Here is a 24,310-nt window from a genome sequence, read left to right on the forward strand (position 1 = left end):
GAGGGCCGCATTCTCGTGGTGCTTTGGAAATCTCATTCTCTAAAGGTGCAAGGCTTGCAAGACGGTGAAATCCAGTCTCAAAAAAGAAGGTCTGGTGGGATCACAAGCTGCCTTGGATAGGCCATGAAAGTCTCTCAGCAACAGGGGGAAAAAGACACCTAAACATGAGTGATGTCATGTGGCAGATCCTGGGGTGTACGAGAAATGGGGCAAAAGGAATGGCGTGAGGCAGTATTTTTCAGTGGTAGCAGTGACACTAGTCCTGAAGTCAAGGCCTTGAGGTGGTGGCAGCTGGCTGAGAGTGCTAAGACTCTGGGTGTCTACTTTGGGCCCAGCCCTGACACTGCAGCTGTGCTGCAGTATAGAGCCGTGGTGGTGCAGTGGTTAGAATGCAGGACTGCACGGCTAAGTCATTGCTCACTCCAGAAGTTCGATTCTGAGCAGCTCAAGGTTGACTGAGCCTTCCACCCTTCCAAGGTCGATAAAATGAGTACCTAGATTGCTGGGGGCAGTAGGCTGACACTATAAACCACTTAGAGAGGACTGTAAAGCACTGTGAATCGGTATATAAGTCTAAGTGCTCTTGCTCTCTCACTTTACAGGGAAGCTTACTCAGAGAGAAGTCAAGCAAATGAGGGGAAGTGCAGCGTTCATACAGTTTTAAGTGTGTGCAGGCAGCCAAGAGCCCACATTTTTGTCATGTGATTGTGGGGGCACTGCCGCATCCATAACTTTGGGCCCAGGTCTTAAGTCCCTTCAATCAGTGCCATTGTGGTTTCAAACAGTTGCTGAATCAATGGTTGTAAGTTGAGGAATATGTTACTGTACTTGCTAATGTGGCTTTCAGCAGCACTGACAAGTATCAACATAGCAGTCAGGCACAAAAAGTGATCCATAATTGTCCTTCTCAATTTTTATGCCAGATTTATCAAAGGAAAAAGACTGGGGTGGCGGGAGACATTCATTCCTGGTAAGCATCAGTTGCTCCCCCTATCTTAATAATTTTCCAGAGCTTAATTGTTTTAGAGCAGCTCATCCCAACCTAAACCATTCTGCAAGCTGTTGGATTACAACCCTTGGGAAATTTGGGAGCTGCAATACAATTTGGACATTTGCTTATAGATGATAAGTGCTAATACCTGGCTTAGCTGCATAGTGTAAAAACAACTAGCTTAATTAATATTAGAGAAAACAAGAAACTCTCCTGAGATATAGCTGCAAACTAATGTATCAGAAAAGGGCTACATAAAAAGAACGGATAGATCAAGCAGATAAAAAAAGAAAAGGTAATGCTTTATAAACAGCGGAAGCCCCACCTTTGTGTATTCGTATTTGGCTCTGTTGAGCATCTGTAAGATATCCACGTCTTTCCTGTCGCCAGAGCTGAGGCTGACTGGTGAAATTCCTATGCCAGATCCCTGTTGTGCTTTCAGTTGTTCTTGCCGAGTTAAACTGGAAGTGGAAGGTAAAAGTCAATAATGAATGAGTAAACGGGTTAATTTCCAGTCATTTCAAATGATTTAGAGCAAAGCTGGCTGAGGAACTCTGGGAATTGAAGTCCACAAGTCTTAAAGTTGCCAAGGTTGGAGACCCCTGATTTAGAGAACATTAAGAACACTTTTTTTTGGTGGGGGGGGGGGTTTGGTGGTGGTTGTTTTTTAAACCCTATCTTAAATAAAAAGCTATGGTTTGGCTAAGGCTGATAATGTGATTTCCCCAATTTTATGCAACTGAGCTTTTAAAAGACTTCAGTCTCCCCAACTCAGTCACAGCTCATTTTATAATGGCTGGAGGTTTGAAGCTGGTGAATAGATGCAAATAAATATTTAAGTACTAGTAAATGACCAATTTCCTGCCCCAGCTGCTTTATAATTACTTCAAAGAGCTGAAAATGTTAACACACGGTGCATTAGTTGAACCACGGCATAACTTAACTAGGATGAAACATTGCTATTCCAATGCACTAAATGTATTTACAATTATATAAATATTCCCCAGCTAGTCTTTCATTGAGTTACCTTTAACTGTTAACAAGGGCAGGATGATTGGCTTCCAAACATAATTTATTAAGAAGGTGCAGTATATTTTTTGGTGTGGGATGACCTTCTTTCTCCTCAAAATTATTTTGTTATTGCTTTTAACTGGCCTGTTACTTACTATTTATTATCATATAATATTCTTGATGGACAAAGAATTTATAAATATCAGCTTCAACCACATTCTTGCTACAAAAATATGGTGTCTGTGATACCTTCAAAGCCAACAAGCTATGGAATAAATCTCCATGAATGACAGCCTACCTTGTCATATATCCTGTTTGTGGCTGAGCCCATAAGACTTTTTAAGTAGCTGTGGCAACATTACAGTTCAAATAGCAAACAAAAGCAAAGACCTTTCACATGATTTGAAGATCTCACAAATAGCAAAAATACCGCTGAGTACAAAACTGGGATTGTTACAGCAGGGCACTCAAATCAACTGAGGATAAAGTAAGACTGTCGTAAGATGCATATATGAAATCCCACCTCTGTAGGGAGCCCCTATATGGGAATTAAATAGAGCCAAGATCTATTCTGCAGGAGGGTATTCCAGAGAAGTTAGAGTCTTTCTTGCTGCCTTGCAGCTTGATGTAATAGTGAAGGGAGCATTGTAAGACACACTGGTGAAGGGCAGAGTAGAGAATGTAATCTCATTGTCACTCGAGTCCTCCTTTTCCATAATAAGAATTATGGTCCAGAAACTCAAACTTCTCTATCTCCAAAGGTGTTGGTTCCTACCACAGAAAATCAGGAAAGCATGTGTGTGTGTGTGTGTGTGTGTGTGTGTGCGTGTGAGAGAGAGAGAGAGAGAGAGAGAGAGAGAGAGTTCAGACATAAAGTAATACTTTAATTTAGGACACAAGGTACCAAGAGGGGAAATCTATTATTAATGTGTCCCAAATGCAAGCTACATCAGTAGTTTTGTTATAAGCTGGTCAGTCTTTAAGGGAGGCCTATATTGCAATGCCCAAAGTACTGAATAGAGTCCCTAGAGGTCTCTAAATTTGGCTGATGTATTGTATTTTTTAACATGATAGAAGGAAACTATATGTATATGTATATTTACATATGTATGTACATACACACACATACATACACACACACACACACACACACACACACACATATGAGAAAGAGAGAGAGAATTAATCATTCTATCATGTTAATTTAATTTAAATTTAATCATGCTTAATTTTATCTCTGTGCTACCCAAGCTTGCCATTCCTAAGCTTTCACAAATTGAAAAAAGTTTCTGTCCATTGTTGGTGCCTGCAAAGAACCAACACAACCATTCCATAACTTCCTCTATTAGTTATGGCTTAAGACAGGGTTGTTTTTTCCCGGCTGCATACTTTGCCAGCTATGCTAATATCTGTTTCAGATGAATGTTGCCAGGGCAACCTGTTATGGATTGACAACCATTTAAGATCAGAAAACAAAAAAGGCAAGTATGACAGTTCTAATAACAGAGACAAATAAGCAGGGGGCTGCCCCAAGGAGTTCTATTGGGCCTGTGTTAATTTATTCATACAGGCTTTGAAGTCTGATATGTGCAGGGAAGGCCAAAATTGCAAATGGCATGTAATTACTGAGGATATGAAATACAAAGCAGAGAAGATCCCGAAAGAATTTCCTCAAAATGAGCAAAGAATGGGAAAATGGAACATGATACTTAACCCAAAAGAAATGTGTAGACAGGTACTGGCAAAAACAATGCATGCCAAATTTGAACTGAGCATGATTAATCAAGCATGCTGAAATACCGAAAACAATAATCCAAGATCAGAAATCAGGAAATATCATGGGAAAAGAACCACTGATTTTGCACTTTACATAAATTTATCCCAGAGCTTAATTTGTAACAGAATAAACCACATTTTACAAAAAGAATGTCACAGCAATAAAGGTTTGAAAAGTGGTGGCTGAAAACACCTTTAGAGTATGTTCTGTAGGAGGGGAGCTTATGAATTTTATGAATTAAGACAAAAAAAGATTTGGGCAAATACATAGTGGGGATGACAGAATAGCAATAGCACTCAGACTTATATACAGCTTCATAGTGCTTTACTAGCACAAACTAGCAGTTTTGACATAAACTAGTAGTTTAGAGTCAGCCTATTGCCCCCAACAATCTGGGTCCTCATTTTCCAACTTCGGAAGAATGGAAGGCTGAGTCAACCTGAGCCCATCAGGATCGAACTCATTACTGTAAGCAGAGTCAGCCTGCAATACTGTATTCTAACCACTGCACCAATACAGAGAGAAGGAGGAGGAGGACAGAGGAGTAGCAGAATGTGAGATCGAAAGGACAGAGTGTGAGTCTCCTACTTACTCCCATAATAGGAGAATGTGAAGCCATCAACTAGGAGCCAGTTCAACAACAGGCCAAAGGAACTATTTGACATGAGACATACTGAGCTTATTTACCACAAGATTACAGATGATTGTTTGGCTGGTATGACTTGGGGGGTGTTTAGGAGACATTCATAGAGAACTGGCTTATTATAGCTATCTGAAACTACTATGGTCAGAGAATCTCTGTTGCTGGACATCATGTCCTTAGGAAGTGGGAAATGACAGAACCTGTTTCCTTCATATATTCTTAGTGGGTTTTTTGAAAGCATCTGATTCTTCTCTGTAAGGAAAAAGATGCTGAATCTTTGGTTAGAGCCTGCAGGGCTATTTGTGACTGTTTGTATATTGTACGGTTATCCATCACTTTAAATGCATTTTAAAAAGTATATCCATATTAGAAGAATTAACACAAGGAACCTGATCTAATTGGAAAAAGGGAGTATCTCTATGCAATAATATTTATTGCATTCAATTGAGATTCAAAGTATAAATATGCATACTTTTCTATTTATCAGAGCAAAGATCAACAGCCACTCAACCATTAAAAATGAAATGCAAAAATGATTGTGTGCCAGGAATATTTTTACTGCTCCAAAGCAACAAAATGAAACAATGCTTTTTATAATGTAATTGTATGTAGATTGATTCATGAGTAAATGTCATTTTTCAAAGAGACCCAAAAGTACTTTTTCAAGAGACAACTGGACTTTCTTGGTTTTTCCTTGAAGATGTTTCACTTCTAATCCAGGAAGCACTTTTGGGACAACCATGCCCTGGATAATTGAGAATCTCCATAAACATTTTCAAAGAGACTTATTCCTGTGTAGAAACATTCATAAGACCATAACTTTGGTTGATGTTCTGCTTTAATATGTTCTATGTCTCTATGTCAGCAATCTCAATCTAAAAGAGGCTAATGTTAAAAAGTGTATTACAGTAACGGTGACATAACATTAAAAAAAAAGATTACCATTGCCCCTCCACCCCCACCCTGTCAGTCCATCTTTGCCAACTGGCACTTACTTTTTCATCAGCTCTGCAATTCTTTGGCATTCTTCCTTATCGTAAAACCAAATTCCATAAATGGACACTGTAAATGCACATCAAACACAGATGATGAACAACAGAGCCTCATGTACACCAGCTGCCCTTTTTGGCATTAACGAGAATCAATGAACGTTGCTTGCAGAGAAGATTCTAAAGCTTTAAAAATAAGACTATAAAATTCAAACAGTTGCAATTTAGTTTCTATTCTACTACTCGATTTACCATTTATTATACGATGCAGACATGCATTCACAACATTTCTAGCAGCCAGATCCAGTTGACTGGGTGAAAAGTCCCCCACTCTGCTGTTCACAATGAACTGTTCTCTTCATAGTAACGTCTTGCATAGTTCCAGAATACTCTCTTTTAACCTGCCTGGAAAACTATTCTGTTAGGAAACGACTAGACTTCATCCATGAATTTCGTCCATTCATCATACTCTGCCTTGGTATGTTTTCTTCCTCTATTTCTGGAACCCATCTTAATACTTACCATACTCAATATCCCCATTATTCTATTTTTCAATTAAAAAGGGGAAGCTATCATTTTGCAAACCAAAGTGACATTCCGAAGCATAATCTTTATTCCTTAAAATGGTCCTAGGATCCATATAGAGACCCTAAAGCAGGGGTGTCCAACCGTGGCAACTTTAAGACTTGTGGACTTCAACTCCCAGAATTCCTCAGCCAGCAAAGCTGGCTGAGGAATTCTGGGAGTTGAAGTCCACAAGTCTTAAAGTTGCCAAGGTTGGACACCCCTGCCCTAAAGGCTTTCTTACAAAAGTGAAATAATAGGGCCCAAGGTTACGTTTAAAATATATATCCACCTATACAGAAGGGGGGGGGGACCCAAAATTTCTATGTGCTTCCTGTTAAATGAGTTCCATTATTATTGTTCCATTTGTTTTAACCTTTCAAATTCTATGTCCATTCCATTATTAACAGTTGTATTACTCAAGCTCTACAAATCTCAGCCCCGTAGTAGAGTTTTCTAAGAGACCAATATACTTTATATCAAGGGTCTTCCAACTTGGCAAATTTAAGATTTGTGGACTTCAAATCCCAGAATTCCTGAGTTAACATGACTGGAGGAAGAATTCTGGGAGTTGAAGTCCACAAATCTTAAAGCTGACCCCTGCTTTATATCAACAATTAAAAAATAACTCAGTGGGATCAGGCTAAAATGCTTTATGTCCCATATACTGTCCTGTAGTGTAGTCCTTGACTTAGAATCACAACTGAGCCCAAAATTTCCATTGCTAAGCAAGACAGTTGTTAAGCAAGTTTTGCCCCATTTTACAACCTATCTTGACACAGTTGTCAAGTGAATCATTGCAGTTGTTAAGTTAGTAATACGGTTAACAACAGACTTCATCAGACTTCCCTGTGGCCTTTATCAGATCACAAAAGCTGATCACACGACCCCAGGACGCTGCCATAAATACATGCCAGTTGCCCAGGGTCAGAATGTTGATCAGATCATGGGGATGTTGCCACCGTCGTAAGTGTGAAAACAGTCATAAGTCACTTGGTTCAATGCCGTTGTAACTTGGAACAGCCACTAAATGAATGGTTGTAAATCGAGGACTACTTGGGAGTGCAAATTCACAGTTCAAAAGCATGTCATATGCAAGTAGGTAAATAAGTGCTACTTTGGTGGGAGGACGAGCTGGTGCTTTGTGGCGGACGTCAGATCCCTGCCAGCACTGAACCTTCCCGGATGTGACACCCGTTTGCAAGGTGACTTCAGTGGAGAGAGAAAGTCTCGGATGACATTGCAGGATGCTGTTCATCTTTCTTGCGCAAGTGTGAACCGAATGGGTAGCAGACTTAAGGCAGCCAAATAAGTACTCTGTATTAGCACTGTAGTCTCCTGGGTAATATCGGCATTAGATAGATAGATAGATAGATAGATAGATAGATAGATAGATAGATAGATAGATAGATAGATAGATAGATAGATAAGATAAGATAAGATAAGATAAGATAAGATAAGATAAATAGATAGATAGAAAGATAAGATAAGATAAGATAAGATAAGATAAGATAAGATAAGATAAGATAGATAGATAGATAGATAGATAGAAAGACAGAGAAAATTGACAGATAATAGATGATTGACAGATGATAGATGACAGATAATTGACAGATGATAGATGATTGACAGATGATAGGTAGCTAGATAGATGGTAGATAGGTAGGTAGGTAGGCAGGCAGACCCTTGTTTACCACTTTCTGTCCTATGCTATGGTTTGCCTCCTCCTGCCATCTTCAATCTTCTTGATCCACTCATTGTCTTCCTCTGCTAAATTTAAGTCCTCAGTATTTCCCGATGTCTCCCCAACTTCCCTATCCTCTCTATCCTTACTGCCTTCCCCAACCTGACTTGAAACTTCCCAGCCTGTCCATTCTTCTCCATCTCTCCCATACGGGCTTCCGCAATCCTGTCTACTCACTCTTATAGTTAGAGGGAAGTATTTTGCTTGAAAAATAATTGCATTTTTCTTTGGTTGAGGATTCTTTGATGCTGCAGCTACAAACAAACAAAAGCTCTGTGTCTTTTCTTTAAAAAAATAATAATTAAATAATAAGAGGGGGGAAATGTCCCTGACTATGCAATAACTTTCACCATGCATCCATGCAGTTTTCTTGACAACACTACAGAAGTGATTTGTCCCTGTCTTCTAATTTTTGTTGTTGCTTTGTTTGTTTAGTCTACAGTCCTAGGAATCCCCAGTGATCTGTCTTCCAAGTATCAACTACACCCAATCTTGCTTAGTTTGTGAATCCAAAGTTGGTTCAAGTTCTAGTACTTGCTGAAAAAAAACACTATGCTTTTTAAAATATACAAGTCTTTCTAATCAGTAAAAGGAACTATGAAACAACCGCTCCTGCTGAAGAAAAAAAACTTCAGCTGTTGTTTTTTTAGGAAGGAAGAGGTAGAGTTTTCCTATTATATCTTCTTTTAGATAATAAAATGTAAAAATACAAGTAAAAGAAAAGAAAATAATGATAAAATATATAAATTAAATAAGAAAAGAAATAAAAAGTGGTTCCACTTACTCTAGGACTGATTTTATTTTATATTTTATTTTATTTTATGAAACTTATTAACCGCCCATCTGCCTCACTGAGGGGCTCTGTACCACCCTACAGTAGTTTAGTTTAGATTAGATTAGTTTCTCGATCATAAACTACACCTTTTCAGAGATATCTTCCATTGCTGATACAACTTTATCAAAAATACTTTTTCATAGGTAAAAAGAGTCAAAAAGTCATCTGATTTTTTTAAAAAAGATATTAACTGGAATTTTGCCAACAGGTAATTGACTTCAAGCCTCCTTTCTTATTATCCATATGAGGCAGAAATATAATTCAAGGAATATCAAATGTACCTCTAAATATATACCAAATTAGAGGAAAAGTCTATGAACACAAAAAACAGGGGAGCCTATCACTGCTTTTTCACAATGGCCGGATATAAATATTGCATTGATGATGTAATTTGGTTTTGGCTTGGAATGCTGTGTGAATCAATTACTGTGATTTATAAATTGTGATTTGTTGTTTAGCTTGCTGTTCAAACTATAAAGTAATTATAGTTTATTCAATAAATCATGGATAAATAAACCTTGGTTCTACCCAACATATGAACCCAGTTGCCATATGGAAAAGCAGACGTGATGTTTCTGCATGAGTTGATCAAATCTATGCGAACAGAGGCATCTGCTAGTTGTGTTCTTTTTGAATACAAAAATGGGGGATATAGGAAAAAATGTTCATTGTTATTTATAAGGTCCTTGGGAAATCCAAGAATAAGCTTATTTCTACAATAAATGTTTCTAATAAGAAATTTTTATAATGTATTTCCCTATAACTTTTTCCAATAAAGTTAAAACCACACAAGGTATGACTCAATCCCTTTCTATTTATCATAACATAAACCAAATCATCCAATTGCTTGAAACTTCTGACCTAAAATACTGGAAAAAAGGACTCTCTTAAAATAGAACTATATCTAAAGGGTCCTATTAATGCAAGTCATATCTGGAACAAACAGTACGCTACCCATCAACGTAAGTCTAAAGGGAAGAAGAAAAATAGACCATATTGTATTCACAGGAGGGATCCTAGTGCCTATTAAAGCAGACAAAGCAAAAACATTTTGCTAGGAATGAGAACAAGCCTATTCCATGTTCAGACAAGCAAGAAAACAAACCAGAAGCCAAGTTGGAGAGACAGACTGACACTTGTTTCTCAACTGTGGCTGATCTTCCTTCTATTTTATTTGTTTATTAAACAAATAAATCTTCTTTGGCCAGAACAAGATCCAGATAAAATTTCCATCTTTCATCTTCTGGGAAGCAACGGTGGGATTCAAAAATTTTTACTACTGGTTCTGTGGATGTGGCTTGGTGGGCATGGCATAGCTTGGTGGGTGTGGCTTGGTAGGTATGGGAAGGATACTGTAAAATCTCCATTCCCACCCAACTCCAGGGGAAGGATACTGTAAAATCTCCATTCCCTCCCCACCAGGGGTGGGTTTCTATCGGTTCTGTCCACCTCTGTAGAACTGGCAGCTCTGAAGAGCAGCAGACATAGAACCGGTTCTATGTCTGCTGATGTTTTTGCCCACCCGCCCACCCAGCTCTTACCTGACCTTTATTTCCTGCTTTTTTTCAACTTCAGCTGCCGTGCGAGGCACAGATGCAGTTAAAAAAGCAGGAAAAAAGGGCTTTTTCAAAGACTGCTCCTCTGCATGCAGCGTGCTGATGACGATTTACAGGCACACGCCAGCAGCGTGCAGGGAAGCACACCGTAAATCACCGAACCTTGTAAATCACCGAACTGGTAGTTAACCCTGTCAGATCCCATCCCTGCTCCCCACCCCACTAACCTGCTTTCCAGCTCCGTTCTCCTGTGCAGGGCAAGAAAAGAAGACCTAGCCAATCAGCTGGAGCTCGGGAGGCAGAGAATAGATGGGGGCGGGGCCAGTCAGAGGCAGTATTTGCCGGTTCTGTGAACTACTCAAAATTTCTGCCACCGGTTCTCCAGAACTGGTCAGAACCTGCTAAATACCACCTCTGGTGGGAAGAATTCATTACTAATAGAGGTAATCTTCAAGTTACAACCATAATGGATCCTGCCCATTTAAATCAAAAGTTGGGAGGGCCTTAAGTGAACCACCACATTTAACAAGTCCCCATCCCTATTACCCTCAATACATTTGTTAAAACAAATGTGCGGGTCATTCAGTAGAATATGAGGTGCCTCAGGGGTAGGAGAGTCTCCATCCCAGGCACCTACTCCAGCTTCCACCCTGAAATACCCCATGTTCCGCTCCCCACCCCTTGCGGTCTCCACAGCCTCTTGGGCCTCCTCCCCGCCCCTCCCACCACCACCACCATTGTCATCAATTGCTCACCTACTTTTCGAAGTCTCCAGAGCTCAGAAGGTTGGGATTCAGAAGGAGGATAAGGCGCTCCATTGCTGGGCCTCATGGCACCATTCCACAAGCAGTTGTCTTCTTCTGAGAGGCTAGCAAAGCTCTTGGGTTTTCCTTTCCTCGCTAGTCACCAGCCTTCCCTCCCCTCAGTGATGGCCGCTGGTGGAATTCTCCTACATGGCCCAGCAATGGAGTGGCAATGTCCTCCTTCTGTACCCCAACCTTCAGAGTTCTGGAGACCTTCGAAAGGTAGGTGAGCAATTGGTAATGGGTTAGTGGGTGGGGAGGAGAGGAGGGGCAAAGCAGACCCAGTGCCTGGGGGACCTGACATGGCAGGATGGAGAGGAAATAGAAAGGGACGGGATATGTTGCAGTGCCTCTGCAGTCAGTCACAAGGATGAATGACCCCAGAAATGCTGCGACAGACCTAACTTTGGGACTGGGTCATAAGTACCTTTGAGGGATTTGGTGTAACTTTGAACCATTGCTAAATGACCTCTCATGACCTGAGGACTACCTGTACTGTACTTAGAAAGTAACGCTTCCAAGTTTCCTCATCTCCTTAACAAGCTCAAATACTGTATTATCAGTAGGGCACATCTTCCGCTGTTTTACGTGATGAAGAGCCTTATTATTTCGCAATGCACTTGACCACACTTAGGTGTAGCTGCATATTCTCTAATGGGTGCCAAATACCACTTAACACACTTCACATTCTGGATCCAGAGAGAAAGACTTAAAACAGAGTCACAAAACAAGTCAAGTGCATCTTGCCCAAATATAACCAGATATAGATTAGAAATCTCCCTATATAACCAGGACATCTGTGGTGGATAGGTGGCTGTAAGTAGAAGACAATACACAGATATCAGAGTACGCACTGACTTAATAATGCTGCACTGTGGCTTCTTCTTCTTGGTGAAAAAACCCGTTGATGGATATATCCCAAGATCATGGGCTCAGAAAGAGCAAAGTGGTCCCTGAAATTTAAAGGTCCTTTAAATTCTGATCTAAAAACGGAAACAAGGGAAATTTCAAACAAAACCCAGAGGCCTGTTAGCAGAGGTGGTATTCAGCAGGTTCTGACCATTTCTGGAGAACCAGTAGCGAAAATTTTGAGTAGTTTGGAGAAGCGGCAAATCCCACCTCTGACTGGAGATTTTACAGTATCCTTCCCCTGCCACTCCCACCAAGCCACGCCCACAGAACCGGTAGTTAAAAAAAATTGAATCCCACCACTGCCTGTTAGGATATACAAAAAGAAAGAATATTTTTACAAGAAGGCTCCCTCTGATCTGGAGGAGACGAGATATACTTGCATTCATCAATCTGTGAAGTCTTAAAATAAAGCAAAGGCCGTACTGGCCACTGTATGATTTATGTTCCCAAGAAACAAACAACTAAGCCTCTTTACCATCTTCTGAGCTCAGTCTGTGAAGCCACTTGCAACCTCAAGATAATTTCACTAGAAAGGTTGCACATTACAAAATGGACTGCATGCCTTTCCTTTTAAGGGGATGCTACCCTTCACTTATTTTTTTTTTTAATTGCTGGAAAAAATATGTGAAGGCGCTTCCCTGGAACAAACCCTTTATATCAAGGCATATTGGACGTAGATGTAAGGATCAGGAAATGCCCCTGCACGATCTGCATTGCATGTTGACTTAATAAGTTCCCTGGGCTTACGTCATAACTCAATTGCTCTGCTTCCGATATCTTTATGTACAACTTATGGCTTGGGGAAAATATGTTCTCTTACTAGTTGAAACCCAGAAAACCCAAAAACTCTATCTTCAAAAACAAGGCTATGTTATCAGAAACTGCCAAGGTGGTGATGATGTATGACAACCAGAGGCCTCCATGGCTCAGGGAGGTGATGAACTGACAGGCAGATGGAGTCCATTAACTCCACTTCTCAATATAAGTTTTCCCGGAAAACTAGCAGAAGGAGAAAGGGACTGCAAGCAACCATAAGGCACAGACTTTAAAGAACAGTCTGGAAGGAAAACCTAAAAAGAAAAGAAAAAGAAAAACATGCACAGAACTTTACTTCAAGTGCCTTACTAATAGTATTTGGGGAGGAGGAACATTAACCCAATTTGGCTATTATCACATATTTTGTGGCAATCTGACTACTTTGACCAGATAGCAATTTTTGCGTAGCATTAAGTTAGAGCACCGTTCCTATTTATTCATTTTATTCTATCTGGATTGTGAATTCAGAAGAAGATGTTTCAGACTCTCGTTCGGAAAGCAACGTCAGCATATCGTCCGCTACCTACACATCAGCCAGGGGAACCTGGAGTGAAATATGCAGGCAAGATGGTTCATGAAACTCAACTCAGCTGCTTCTATATTCCACCTGGAGGTAAGGATTCAAAGTAACGTGTTTTACAAAAATAAAATCCTTATTTGATGGTGGCATATTTTGTTCAAATTCTGTTTTGGGGTAGTGAAGGGCCATGTTTAAAGTTTAGTTTATACGTTTTCTAATAGTTGTCTTCAGAGCAATCCAGGCTCAGCAAATCAAAACATTAATTAATATGAATGCGCTTCTATCCAGAGAAGATACTACAGTGAATTTGCTAAGGGAATATGAAAATAAATTATAGACTTTACAATATTATAGTAACAGAGATATACTGCCATATATCAAAATAAAGAATTGTTTTGCGCTGTCTAATATACTTGGGGTTAGAACATACAGGCTATAACTTAATTCAAAAGAGGAGATTTATACATTTTAAGATTAAAAATTCATGTGCATCAATTCCATGTACAGTTTTGTTTCTATTTTCTCTGCTGAAAAAAAAACCTGGTTATTCTTTTGAAGCTTGTCATTCTCCAAGGCCTTCCCATTTATTCTTTTTAAATTTAAAATTGCAATTTGTGCCTCTTACACATTTTTTGTGTGATTTAAACATAACATTAGCCTAAGGAACGGCAGCAGTATCTTTTAAAGATGTAAGACAAGATTGATTTTCAAATATCACACTGTTTTTTTCATATTTCATATTTCAATAGTACTCAGCAGGTAAAGTCACACCAAATTTTGACTGATTTTTATCTTGTTGCATAAAATCACTTCTGTCCGTAAGGATTCAAATAGAAAGACATTTGAAATACCCTTCTTAAAAAAATAAAGTGGTATTCCAACTTCCACTACTGTCTGCTTAATGTGGTCTATCTTATCTTTAAGAAATGTCTAGAATTCTCCCACCTAGTAGTATATTCCAACACCAACACAACCCCCCACATTTTCAAACAAACTGAAATGTTACCCCTATGTGCCGAACTTGATGAAGGGGGAAAAGCTTTTAAATGCATTAATTGCTTGTATGAGTCTCTCTCACAGCTTTAAAAAAAAACCTTAAAAACTAAAATAAAATTCCATCACATAATCTTTCCCATGGGTTAGAAACCTCCAATGAAGCTGGAAAAAATGCCCAATGCAAAACTGGTACTAACTGCTGACAGTCTGCATACTTTTGTTATCTTAGGCTCTTGAATTCATCTCTTCTCACATGGCAGAGTTTTACTCTGATACAGTATTAAAGCATGAAGTTGTAGGCTACAAGATTTACATCTGAATTAGGTATAATCTATATAGAAATAAAGGAAACGAAACATCTGTTGGTTTGGTATTTTTATCACTATACACAAAACTGCTGAGACTAGTTAATCTATCATGTTTGCAGGTCACACATAGCAGTTCTTTAAGATGTCAAGTAGACAGGTTTTCCTTTACAGTACCTGTTTTTTTAAAATCCTAGATGGTGTCACTAACCTTGAGTTTTCAGAGAGGAAAAGCTTGAGTCTTGGAGCAGTAACACCTGTAATTGCCACGGTTGAAAAGTACTACAGGTAGTCCTCAACTTAAAACAATTCATTTAGTGACCATTCAAAATTACAACAGCACTAAAAAGAAAGTGACTTATGACCATTTTTCACCTTGCAGCATCCCCATGGTCACGTGATTAAAATTCGGGCACCTTAATCCTAAGCACTTGACAACTGGTGCATAGTTATGATGTTTGCAGGGCCATGTGATCCGCCTTGGTGACCTTCCAACAAGCAAAGTCAATGGGGAAGCCAGATTCACTTAACAACCGTGTCGCTAATTTAACAACTGCAATGATTCACTTAACAGCTGTAGCAAGAAAGATTGTAAAACGGGGCAAAACTTAAAAATGTTTCACTTAGCAACATATTTTTGGGCTCACTTGTGGTCATAAGTTGAGGACTACCTGTATGTGCCTTGAAAGATCAGTTGAAAAGCATACACAATTCTGTATTTTTTAGCCTCTGAGCTTTTGCTTAGAAAATATTCCACTCTTAACTATTTTATCATAATGCTGTTCAGACTTATATAAGGAAGACAGCAAAAAGTATTGTATATTCCACCTATTTACTTCTCATAATACCCACCTAAAATCAATGTTACTTGTTAACCCAATCTGAAATCTAAGTGAAATGTATTAGAGATGGCTTGCTAAACCATCTCATTTATGCAGGTCAATTATTCACTAAGGTTATCATTTTGCTATTCAAAAAACTTTGTGTGGATTGCAACCAGAGAACTTTATTATTGTGTGACACTTCACAACTTGAAATAAGATTCTGGGAGAAATGTGTGGTTAACAAGCTCTTGCTATGGAATAAGAAAACTGAGCAAGAAAAAAACAGCATATGCAGGACAGCTGTTTAAGAACCCATCAATCATTTCTACTAATTTGAAAATGCAACAGCTGGATCAACTATTGAAACAACTCTAATCCAAGTAATGTTTAGAACTAAAGAAATATTGCTGGCAAGCTAATTTCACAGCGTTCCTGTGACTAAACATTATTAACTATAGAGTGTGTTCTGAATAGAGTTACATCCACCTCTCCTTAAAATCCAGGTTTATGGTACAGAAGAAGTTCAACTGATTACCAGAGTTTTTGCAAAGCTACACAAATATTTTGATGCAGCCACTAATTTTTGCAAAGTGTTTTAAAAAGTGCTTTGCAAAGCCCGTATCAATTAAACTCTTCTCTTCAAATCATTAAAACAGTATTTCTCAACCATGACATCTTGATGTTGTGGACTTCAACTCTTAGAATTCATAACTAACCATTAAAAATCTAATAATAATGCACTCAAGTGCATGCTCTCTAAATGTCAAGAAACTACAATTCTCACCAGAGTTAACTAGCTTAGCCAACAGTGATTGGTGAGTTTTAATCCAAAATCACCAGGTCTATGCAATGCCAACTCTTAATTTATATCACATATTTCCAATGAATAATCCACCTACTTTTTAAAATTACTTATTTCTAAAATTTTATTTAAAATATCACATTCTCATTTTATCATATGAAGAACTAGTTAGCCAGCATTAAAATGCAGACATACTGTTAGTCAAAATTATGCATAACAGAAATATAGTTCATAGAATTTAAGTACTAGCCAATTTAATAACAGGTCATAAAAAGGCAATTTTCTTACAGTAAGCAATAATTTTGCTTCCCAGCTACAGTTAGCTAGACCAAGAAAACAGCTATTATTGAGTTTATTTATACTTACAGATGAAATGAAGCTGTTTTTAAATAAACATTTTGAATTGGAATAGGGAAAGTATTCACTGAAGGAAAACAGCAAACAATATATTCTAAGTAATTAACAATAAAGGTAAACAAGATTGCTTTCAGAAGATTACATCTTAGCATATTAAACTGAGATATCTGTCAAGCCCTTTGTCTATATATGCAGTTCTTTCATAACATGAGAAAATACAACAAAAAGCCCTTAATTACCATATTTTTGTTTTATTTGACCCAGCTAGGATAGCAGTATGACCTTGACTGATCTTGAAAATCTAGAAGTGTTATTACTTGGATGAGGGACCAGCCGTCTTAAATATATTTTACTTAATATATATTTAAGGGTGGAAAATCTGTGAAGAAAAACATATTTGTAAAGTCCTTGGTTTTCTCTGAGCTTTGCTTGCAGATGTTGCATTACCCAACTAAGTAACATCAGATTTGCTATCTGTTTTTAAACTTGCCCTGCCAGTGGGGGTGCTGTTTGGTTTTCTTTTGGGTAGATCATTGAAGAAGGTATTGTTTTCTGCTGGATTGTTTGCCTGGTGTTAATCCCTGCTTATTTGGATGTTTGCTGCACCAATTATTGCACAATTCAATCCTCACTACATATATTTTATCCTATTGAAACATTAGTCATCTAGAACAGGGGTCTCCAACCTTGGCAACTTTAAGACTTGTGGACTTCAACTCCCAGAATTCCTCAGCCAGCAAGTCTTAAAGTTGCCAAGGTTGGAGACCCCTGATCTAGAAGACAATGTAATTTTTCTCAACTTCTTCAAGAGTTGATATGCCAGCCAAATCTTCTATATACAGTATATAAAAGCAAAATACTTCTCATGCATCATCACAAAATCTCCAGAACCGTAAAGCCTACAAACTTGAAATTTGGCACATATGTTCCTCTTGGCTTCTAGGTGCTCACTAAGAAAGGATTTTTTGAAATGACCATCAGATCATTAGTATTTCGTATACTATTATTAACACGCTCTGATGCTAAGAAGTTCTACTCCCCCTCCCCACCTGAAAAGAAATCTGTTCCAAATGCAAAACACAAGCAAAGGAGAGGAGTTTCAGTTTCAGTTTCACTGGAGCAACCAGCTTTAGTACACAACAGTTGAGCTAAGCCACACCCAGGCTCCTTGCTGTCTCCTTCTTGCTCACATAGCTGTTTCAGCTGTGTGAGCAAGAAAATACTGTTTCAGTTCCAAACAGCCCTCAATTCTCTCACACACTGACAGGACATTAGCCAGATGAATACCAATGGATGCTGGTAGGCAGAGGCAGAATTTCTCCCCTTATTTTTCTCCCCAAAAACTAAGCCCGACCACATAGTTTCATAGTAAAGCACGGGTATCGAGCTAGTGGCATTATAAACTGCGTTCAAAATGGTTAGGGATCCTCTTCCATAAAATTCCTTAAAACAGGAGGCTTTCCATGTATTACTAAAATGAGCTCCAGTGCCACTTGTCTTTTAAACACCTTTGGGAGGGAGAATCTTCAGGAGAGACTGAAGCACATACAGGATGTCCTTGACTTAAAGTCATTTGTTTAATGACCGTTCAAAGTTACAAAGGCACTGAAAAAAGTGACTTATGATCATTTTTCACATTTACGACCATTGCAGCATTCCATGGTCAGAGATTGCCATTTGGATGCTTGGCAATCAGTTCATATTTATGATGGTTGCAGTGCCTTGGAGCCACGTGATCACACCTTTTGTGACTTTCTGATGAGCAAAGTCAACAGGAAAGCCTGATTTAACAACTGTATTACTAACTTAACAACTTCAGTGATTCACTTAATAACTGTGTGGCAAGACAGGTCGCAAAATAAGGCAAAACTCACTTAACTGCCTCGCTTAGCAACAGAAATTTTGGGCTCAATTGAGGTCGTAAGTCGAGGACTACTGTATCTCCTTGCCCGGTTTCCAGCTACCTTTTCTAACAGCAGCTTTCCTAATCTGTGCAGACCAGGGGTCGCCAACCTTTTGAACCTCAGGGACCACCAAACTCACAATTTTAAATCCCAGGGACCACTAACTGGTTCTGTGGGCGTAGCCTAATTTGTGGGTGTGGCTTGGTGGTCATGTGACTGGCTGGGCATGGCTTGTATGTAAAAAGAAATATTTATATAAATATTGATTTTTTTTTATTAAAAAAGAGCAACTTTTACCCAAAATCAGGCAAAGCAGGCAGGCAGATTGAGTTGTTCACAGAATCACAGATTCATTCAGAGATCTATGTATCTGCCATCGGCTAGCTCAGTCTCTCAAATTTGCTTGCCGTGAGTCTGCACTGAATAATAGAACCTTCAGTCCTAAGGGAGCTTTGGCTGTGCTTAAAAACAGAGCCGAAGATCTAAAGATTAGCTAGAAAGCAAGAAATCCAACCATTTCCTGCTTCCTAGCTAATAATCTAAATCTCCCAGCACAGCAGAACAGATGATGGTCGAAACAAGCAAAAATAGCAACTTAGCAGGCAAGTTTGCTGGGTAAGGAGTGAGTGGGCGGGGAGGGTTCCCGCGGGCCATGTGGGCGGCGCAGCCTTGTGTTTCTGTGCAGCCTGGATTAATTGCTTTGGGGGGGTGCTCTAGGGGTGACATTTCTCTATGGCCCACCAAAATTTTCTCACGGCCCACCAGTGGGCCATGGCCCACCGGTTGGCCACTGCTGGTGTAGACTATTAACATCTATTTTACAGGTCCATTCTTTCCTGGATATGATTGCTTTCATGATCAGAAGGAGATAAACACAAGTCAGCCATTCCTCAGGACAATTTATCCTCCTAAGTTTTACTATTGTTTGAGCATTTGTACCAAGACAAATTCCTTGTGTGTCCAATCACACTTAGCCAATAAATAATTCATTCATTCTATCTATCTAATCCAGTATTTAGGAGAACTGACTGACAGAACTGAGCCTACTTGCTTGAACATCTCCTTTGCATTCCATTTTTGGACCTTGCTATAGAGCTATAGAAATATGCAGTGTAATTATTAGCAATATTTAAAATACTTGCTTAATGGTTGTTTGCAACAACAAAAAAAATTATGTGGATGTAGACAACTGCAGAGCTGCAGCCTAAGAAGGGGGAAAAACTTTACAATTTTCTTTATTCACAATCTCTTCTACGAGGTATTGAAATATACTGCTTGATAAACTACTGTAACATGTTTTTCTAAATAGATGAGATTGTTTAGAAGCAGTGTATAAGAAAGCCATTTTATATAACAATTCATTTTGCTCATGTGTTAAGTAAGTTACTCACATTTAGCATTTCTGTAGAGTAGAAAAGGATCTTGCAACTGGAAATCCAGATCTTTTGTTATGGGTTCTGTCCGATTTTCCATGCTCAGCCTATTCATAATGGTAAATCCATACTTGGGCGAAGCTGATCTGAAAATGACCAATATTGAGACCATCAACTATCTACTAAAAATAATTCAATTATACTTTGATAAATATTTTCAAAAATTTTCAAGTACCAACATTTTTATAATTAGCAATTTTTGAGAGTTTGAGGAAATTCTTCTTCTGTCAAAAAGTTTAACTTTAACGAAGAGCTATTGCCTCAAATACCAATACTTTATGGGCAATCACAGAGATGAAGGGGTTGACTTATTCTCCATAGCACTCGAGGGAAGGACAAGTAAGGGTCCCAAGGAATAGATCCCTAGCAAGCAAAACTCCAAGGCAAGTAGATTCCTCAAAGAATAGCTGTATTGGAAATATCATATTGGCTCATATCTGGTGAAAACCGACTCTGAAAACTCCCACGGTTTTCACCTAATTAAAAGCAAACGTTTTCCTACTTTCTCGAAACAATCAGTCACATGGTCCAATCACGGTGTGGACTGACAGCCGAGTAGCATCACTCTGCCTTCCTCCGACCAGGTGTGAGAATGTCCTTGGTTTCCAAGAGAAAATATTTTGTTTTGCCTACAAAATCCCTTCTATCTCAAATCCCCCTCCCTATCCCTCAGCTCCAGTGTGGCAACACTGAAGCGGTCAAAAATGGCTTCGGTCAGGTCAACTTCAGAGTTGACAGAGGCAATGAGCGGAAGCTCATTACAGAGAGATTCTACCTGGAACTAAGGAGAAATTTAGAACAAAGAGCAATTAATCAATGGAACAGCTTGCTTCCCAGAGTTGGCCATGTTTCCTGTCTGGCTTATCTGGGAAGGCTGACACACCATAATTTTGTTGCTGAACAAATGATTAAGTGAGGACTACCTGTACATCTCCACTTCCCACAAACATTCTATGTCAGGATAGCTCTTCCAGTGATTTAAATATTTCAAATCCTCTTCTGTGTCTAAAATCTGAAATGCTGTATTGCACAATAGTGGACAATTGTAAATGAAATCCTGCCAGGCCAATTTGAGCTCTCATGGGGAAGAGGGGCCGAAAACTTTGGGTCGAGTTTTTTGGACTGATGGGAGAAATGGAAAAAACCATACTAAATCCCACACAGCAGTCCCATTGAAGTCCCCACTTGTAGTTCTGTGTCCTATAAGCATTGCCTGTCCTTATCCAAAGGCAGCTGCTCCCTTGAGATGAGCTGTGCTGTGTCTTTTCCTTTGGGAAATCAGAAGTTCAAAGAAGTGAGGCAGGAAACTGGCGGATAAACCACAACTGAAAAGCCACAATTTGCTTGGAAGGAGCCACGGCAGTAGAGGAATGCAGAGTTGCTATATGCAAATATTGCAAATGGCAACAAGTCTGTCCAGCTGTTCTATGGATAGGATATTTAGCAATACAAATATTGTTTTAATATTGCATTATTCTGCACGATGTTCCCATTCAATTCTTGGTAATGTGCCGATGACAGATGAATATTAATGTCCGGTAATTGAAAAAGGTCTTTGCAGAATTGAGATGTAAATTGAGAGCCATAAGATGAGGTCACACAATTGACTAAGCCCCTGAAAACGTGGCCTAGAAACAGCTAGGCAGTTTCCAGAGCAGTTGGTAGCTCTTTAGAACTAATAAAACGAGCCACCTTTCTAAACTGATCCACTATCAGTAGAATGGTCACAAAAACTCTGCACATCAGGGAAATCAATAATAAAGTCCAGGGAAATTGTATCCTAGAGTCCAATGGTGGAACGTAATAGCTGGAGTAAACTGGTAGGCTTAGCAGAGACATCCTCAATTCTATGACAGATATGACATGAAGAAATCTGTCTCTAACCTAAGATACAATAACTCAAAAACAGCCCCACGCCTTGCATTTTTATTGTACAGAGTATAGAGATAACCATGAAAAAGTAATGCAGGACCACTTAAGTAAAACATCCGCTCAATTCTGAGAAAGAAGAACAGGGGATGAGGAAGAAACTCAAGATGATCCCACCTGAGTTTCTTTCTCATTCTTACTTTCAGGACTGAACACAGAGCTCCTGGGAGCTTTACTGCCCTTGCATTCCTTCTTCAAGGTTATTTCTGTACATATTATCATGGCTAAATCGTAACACCTCTTCCCAGAGAGGAAGAGCAACATAAAAATGACCACTGTGAAAAAGTTCTTCAGCCACAGAAAAAAGGAGAATCAATCTGCGTGGTTCTATGGAAGCCATCTGTTGGAACTCTGACATACAGATCCTCTTGTCGAAAGTCAATCTGATTGAAAAGATTCACTGTCTGCCACCTCCTGAGGCTCTGAGCTTTCGGAATTTGTAATGTTCCAAATTCTTATGATCACAGTTCCACTCAATCAGGAGGAGACATCTTGGCTAAAGTGCAGCCATAGCTCAAAGAAGAATTCAAGGCATCACTAGGCACAGGAAAGGACCAGCTGAGATCTGAATGGTGGAGCAGAGGCTGGGAGGACAAGTGAAGCTTCCAGCCATGGAAAGCTTCTTCTTGCGTAGATAGACTTAAAACTGCCATCTTTTTTCAAAAGCTGACTTGGTCATCTTGTACACTTAGCAAAATCTGGAAAGAAGCACTTACAAAAGTTGGCAAACCCCCTGAAGATGGACATTGCTTAACATTTCTAGGTCTCTGCTGTGTAAGAATGGGTTGCCCCTTGGCCGGATCCATCTGCACTCTTTGCGTCCTATGCTGGTAGATCAGCTGCCACTTTCCAACTTGGCACAGAGCCTGTATTTGCATAGATGCTTTAACATATTCCTGACACGAGCAGATGCAATGATCCTCTGAATAAATCAAAATGTCATCCGAGTAAACTATACATCCAGAATATCTCATTCATGAATTTGGAAAAGACAGTAGGGCAACTCAAACTTGCCTGTAAGAAGGGTCAAAGACTGTTAAATATTCATGCTCCTCCTTCATTCAAATTGAATTGCAAGCTGCTCTCAAGTCCAACTTCGTGAAAACATGGGCTTTCTGAAGGTGGCCCAGCAATGTTGTGGTCCACTGGCAGAGCCTGTTTTCACTTGCAGAGTGCTCAGGCCACCACAGGGGTCCCCCAACACAAGTCATGCCATGCTGGCCACACCTACCCTGGCCATGCCCCCCCCCAACCAAGGTCAAACACAACCCTGATGTGGCCCTCAATGAAATTGAGTTTGGTAGCCTTGCTGTACGTGAAAGCTTAACTGCTGCATAAAAGCCCCATCTATGAAATTAACCGTCACCCCAAAATTCAAGAATAATGATGACGGAATCTCTTATCTGTGGGCTGTGAATACTAACGAGGATTATAACTCTTTCTTTTCCAGAGGTCTGCTAGAGATTAATATATATATATATATTGTTGGACATTTCCTTATGATTAAAGTTCCACCTTTTTTTTTTACATTTGTCATATAATCACAAATCATCAAGGCACTATCTTGATTCTTTTGACCCATCCAACAGAGGTCCCTCATTAGAATCAAGAAATTTCCTAACCATTTCAAGATTTTATATCATCACTGAATCATTGTTCAGAAAGTACTTTCTTTAATGTACGGTATTTTATGTTATTTTATTTTAAATTGACCTAATTGTTGTTTTATACTTATATAATTATTAATGGCATACGCTGAAAGAGCACACAATCCTAGGGTTTGCAGAGTAATAACTAGTTATACAAACAGTGGAATGTTGCATTGTCCCCAGATCTATTTTTTTACAGTCTTGAAGCCTCCTTCCAGTTTATTCGATTCTCCCCATATAAAGCATAAAGCTATGGCTTTTACTTAGAATAAGCCTTATTTCTTATCAAGGCTTATAGGAATTGCAGGCCAATTGCCCTATTATGATAATACAAAGCTGATACAGAAGAAATTTATTCTATAGCTGCTTTGTCACCATTTCTCCTTTCCTCCCTATACATTTTCAGCACACAGCAATTGAAACTAGTGGGACATTTTAATATGAACCCAAATTTAATACTGCTGAAAAGAATCTGAATAAATCTGGGAAGTGTTTCAAGTTGAGAGTCCCAAAGGACATTTTGAGCCAGGAGACGGAATGTACAATACATGAAACAAGGCAACAACAACAAAAACGGGGAAAAAATGGAACTGAAAGAAACTAAACACAATGACAATCAAGGCATCGTCCTATCTGCAGATTGTTCACTTTGTTTAATTGTCACCTCCAATAAGATAACTTCTAATATTTTAAATCACATTTGTTTGCCCCTCAATTTTAGCAACAGCAATCTCTAATCCATTTTAATTATCCAAATAGCCACAGCTGCAAAATACAATCTGTCATCACCATGCCTTCTATTTTTAACACATCGGACCAGTTATTTTTCAAGAAAAAAAATGTGTGAATTTTACAAACATTTGTTTGTGAATACTTCATAAGCAAAGCAAACAGGATGGGGATCATTTTATTTTATTTATTGGATTTAAAATGGCCCCTCGCTTCAGGCT

General features: G+C 39.0%; 1 protein-coding gene across 2 annotated transcripts in view; it reads right to left on the reverse strand.

The window, feature by feature from the left end:
* DCP1B (decapping mRNA 1B) overlaps window positions 1–24,310 on the reverse strand; it is a 54,340-nt gene that overhangs the window by 23,370 nt on the left and 6,660 nt on the right. For both annotated transcript variants that reach the window (XM_026678690.2, XM_026678689.2), the window contains exons 3-5: window positions 19,741–19,868; window positions 5,418–5,484; window positions 1,317–1,452 (exon numbers count right to left, since the gene is read on the reverse strand). In XM_026678690.2, the coding sequence (XP_026534475.2) occupies window positions 1,317–1,452; window positions 5,418–5,484; window positions 19,741–19,868 (331 nt within the window). The remainder of the gene's footprint in view (window positions 1–1,316; window positions 1,453–5,417; window positions 5,485–19,740; window positions 19,869–24,310) is intronic.

This window comes from Notechis scutatus, chromosome 6, assembly GCF_049901735.1.
Source record: "Notechis scutatus isolate UNSWTSFEM ecotype Mainland chromosome 6, rNotScu1.2, whole genome shotgun sequence".
Classification (NCBI taxonomy): domain Eukaryota; kingdom Metazoa; phylum Chordata; class Lepidosauria; order Squamata; family Elapidae; genus Notechis; species Notechis scutatus.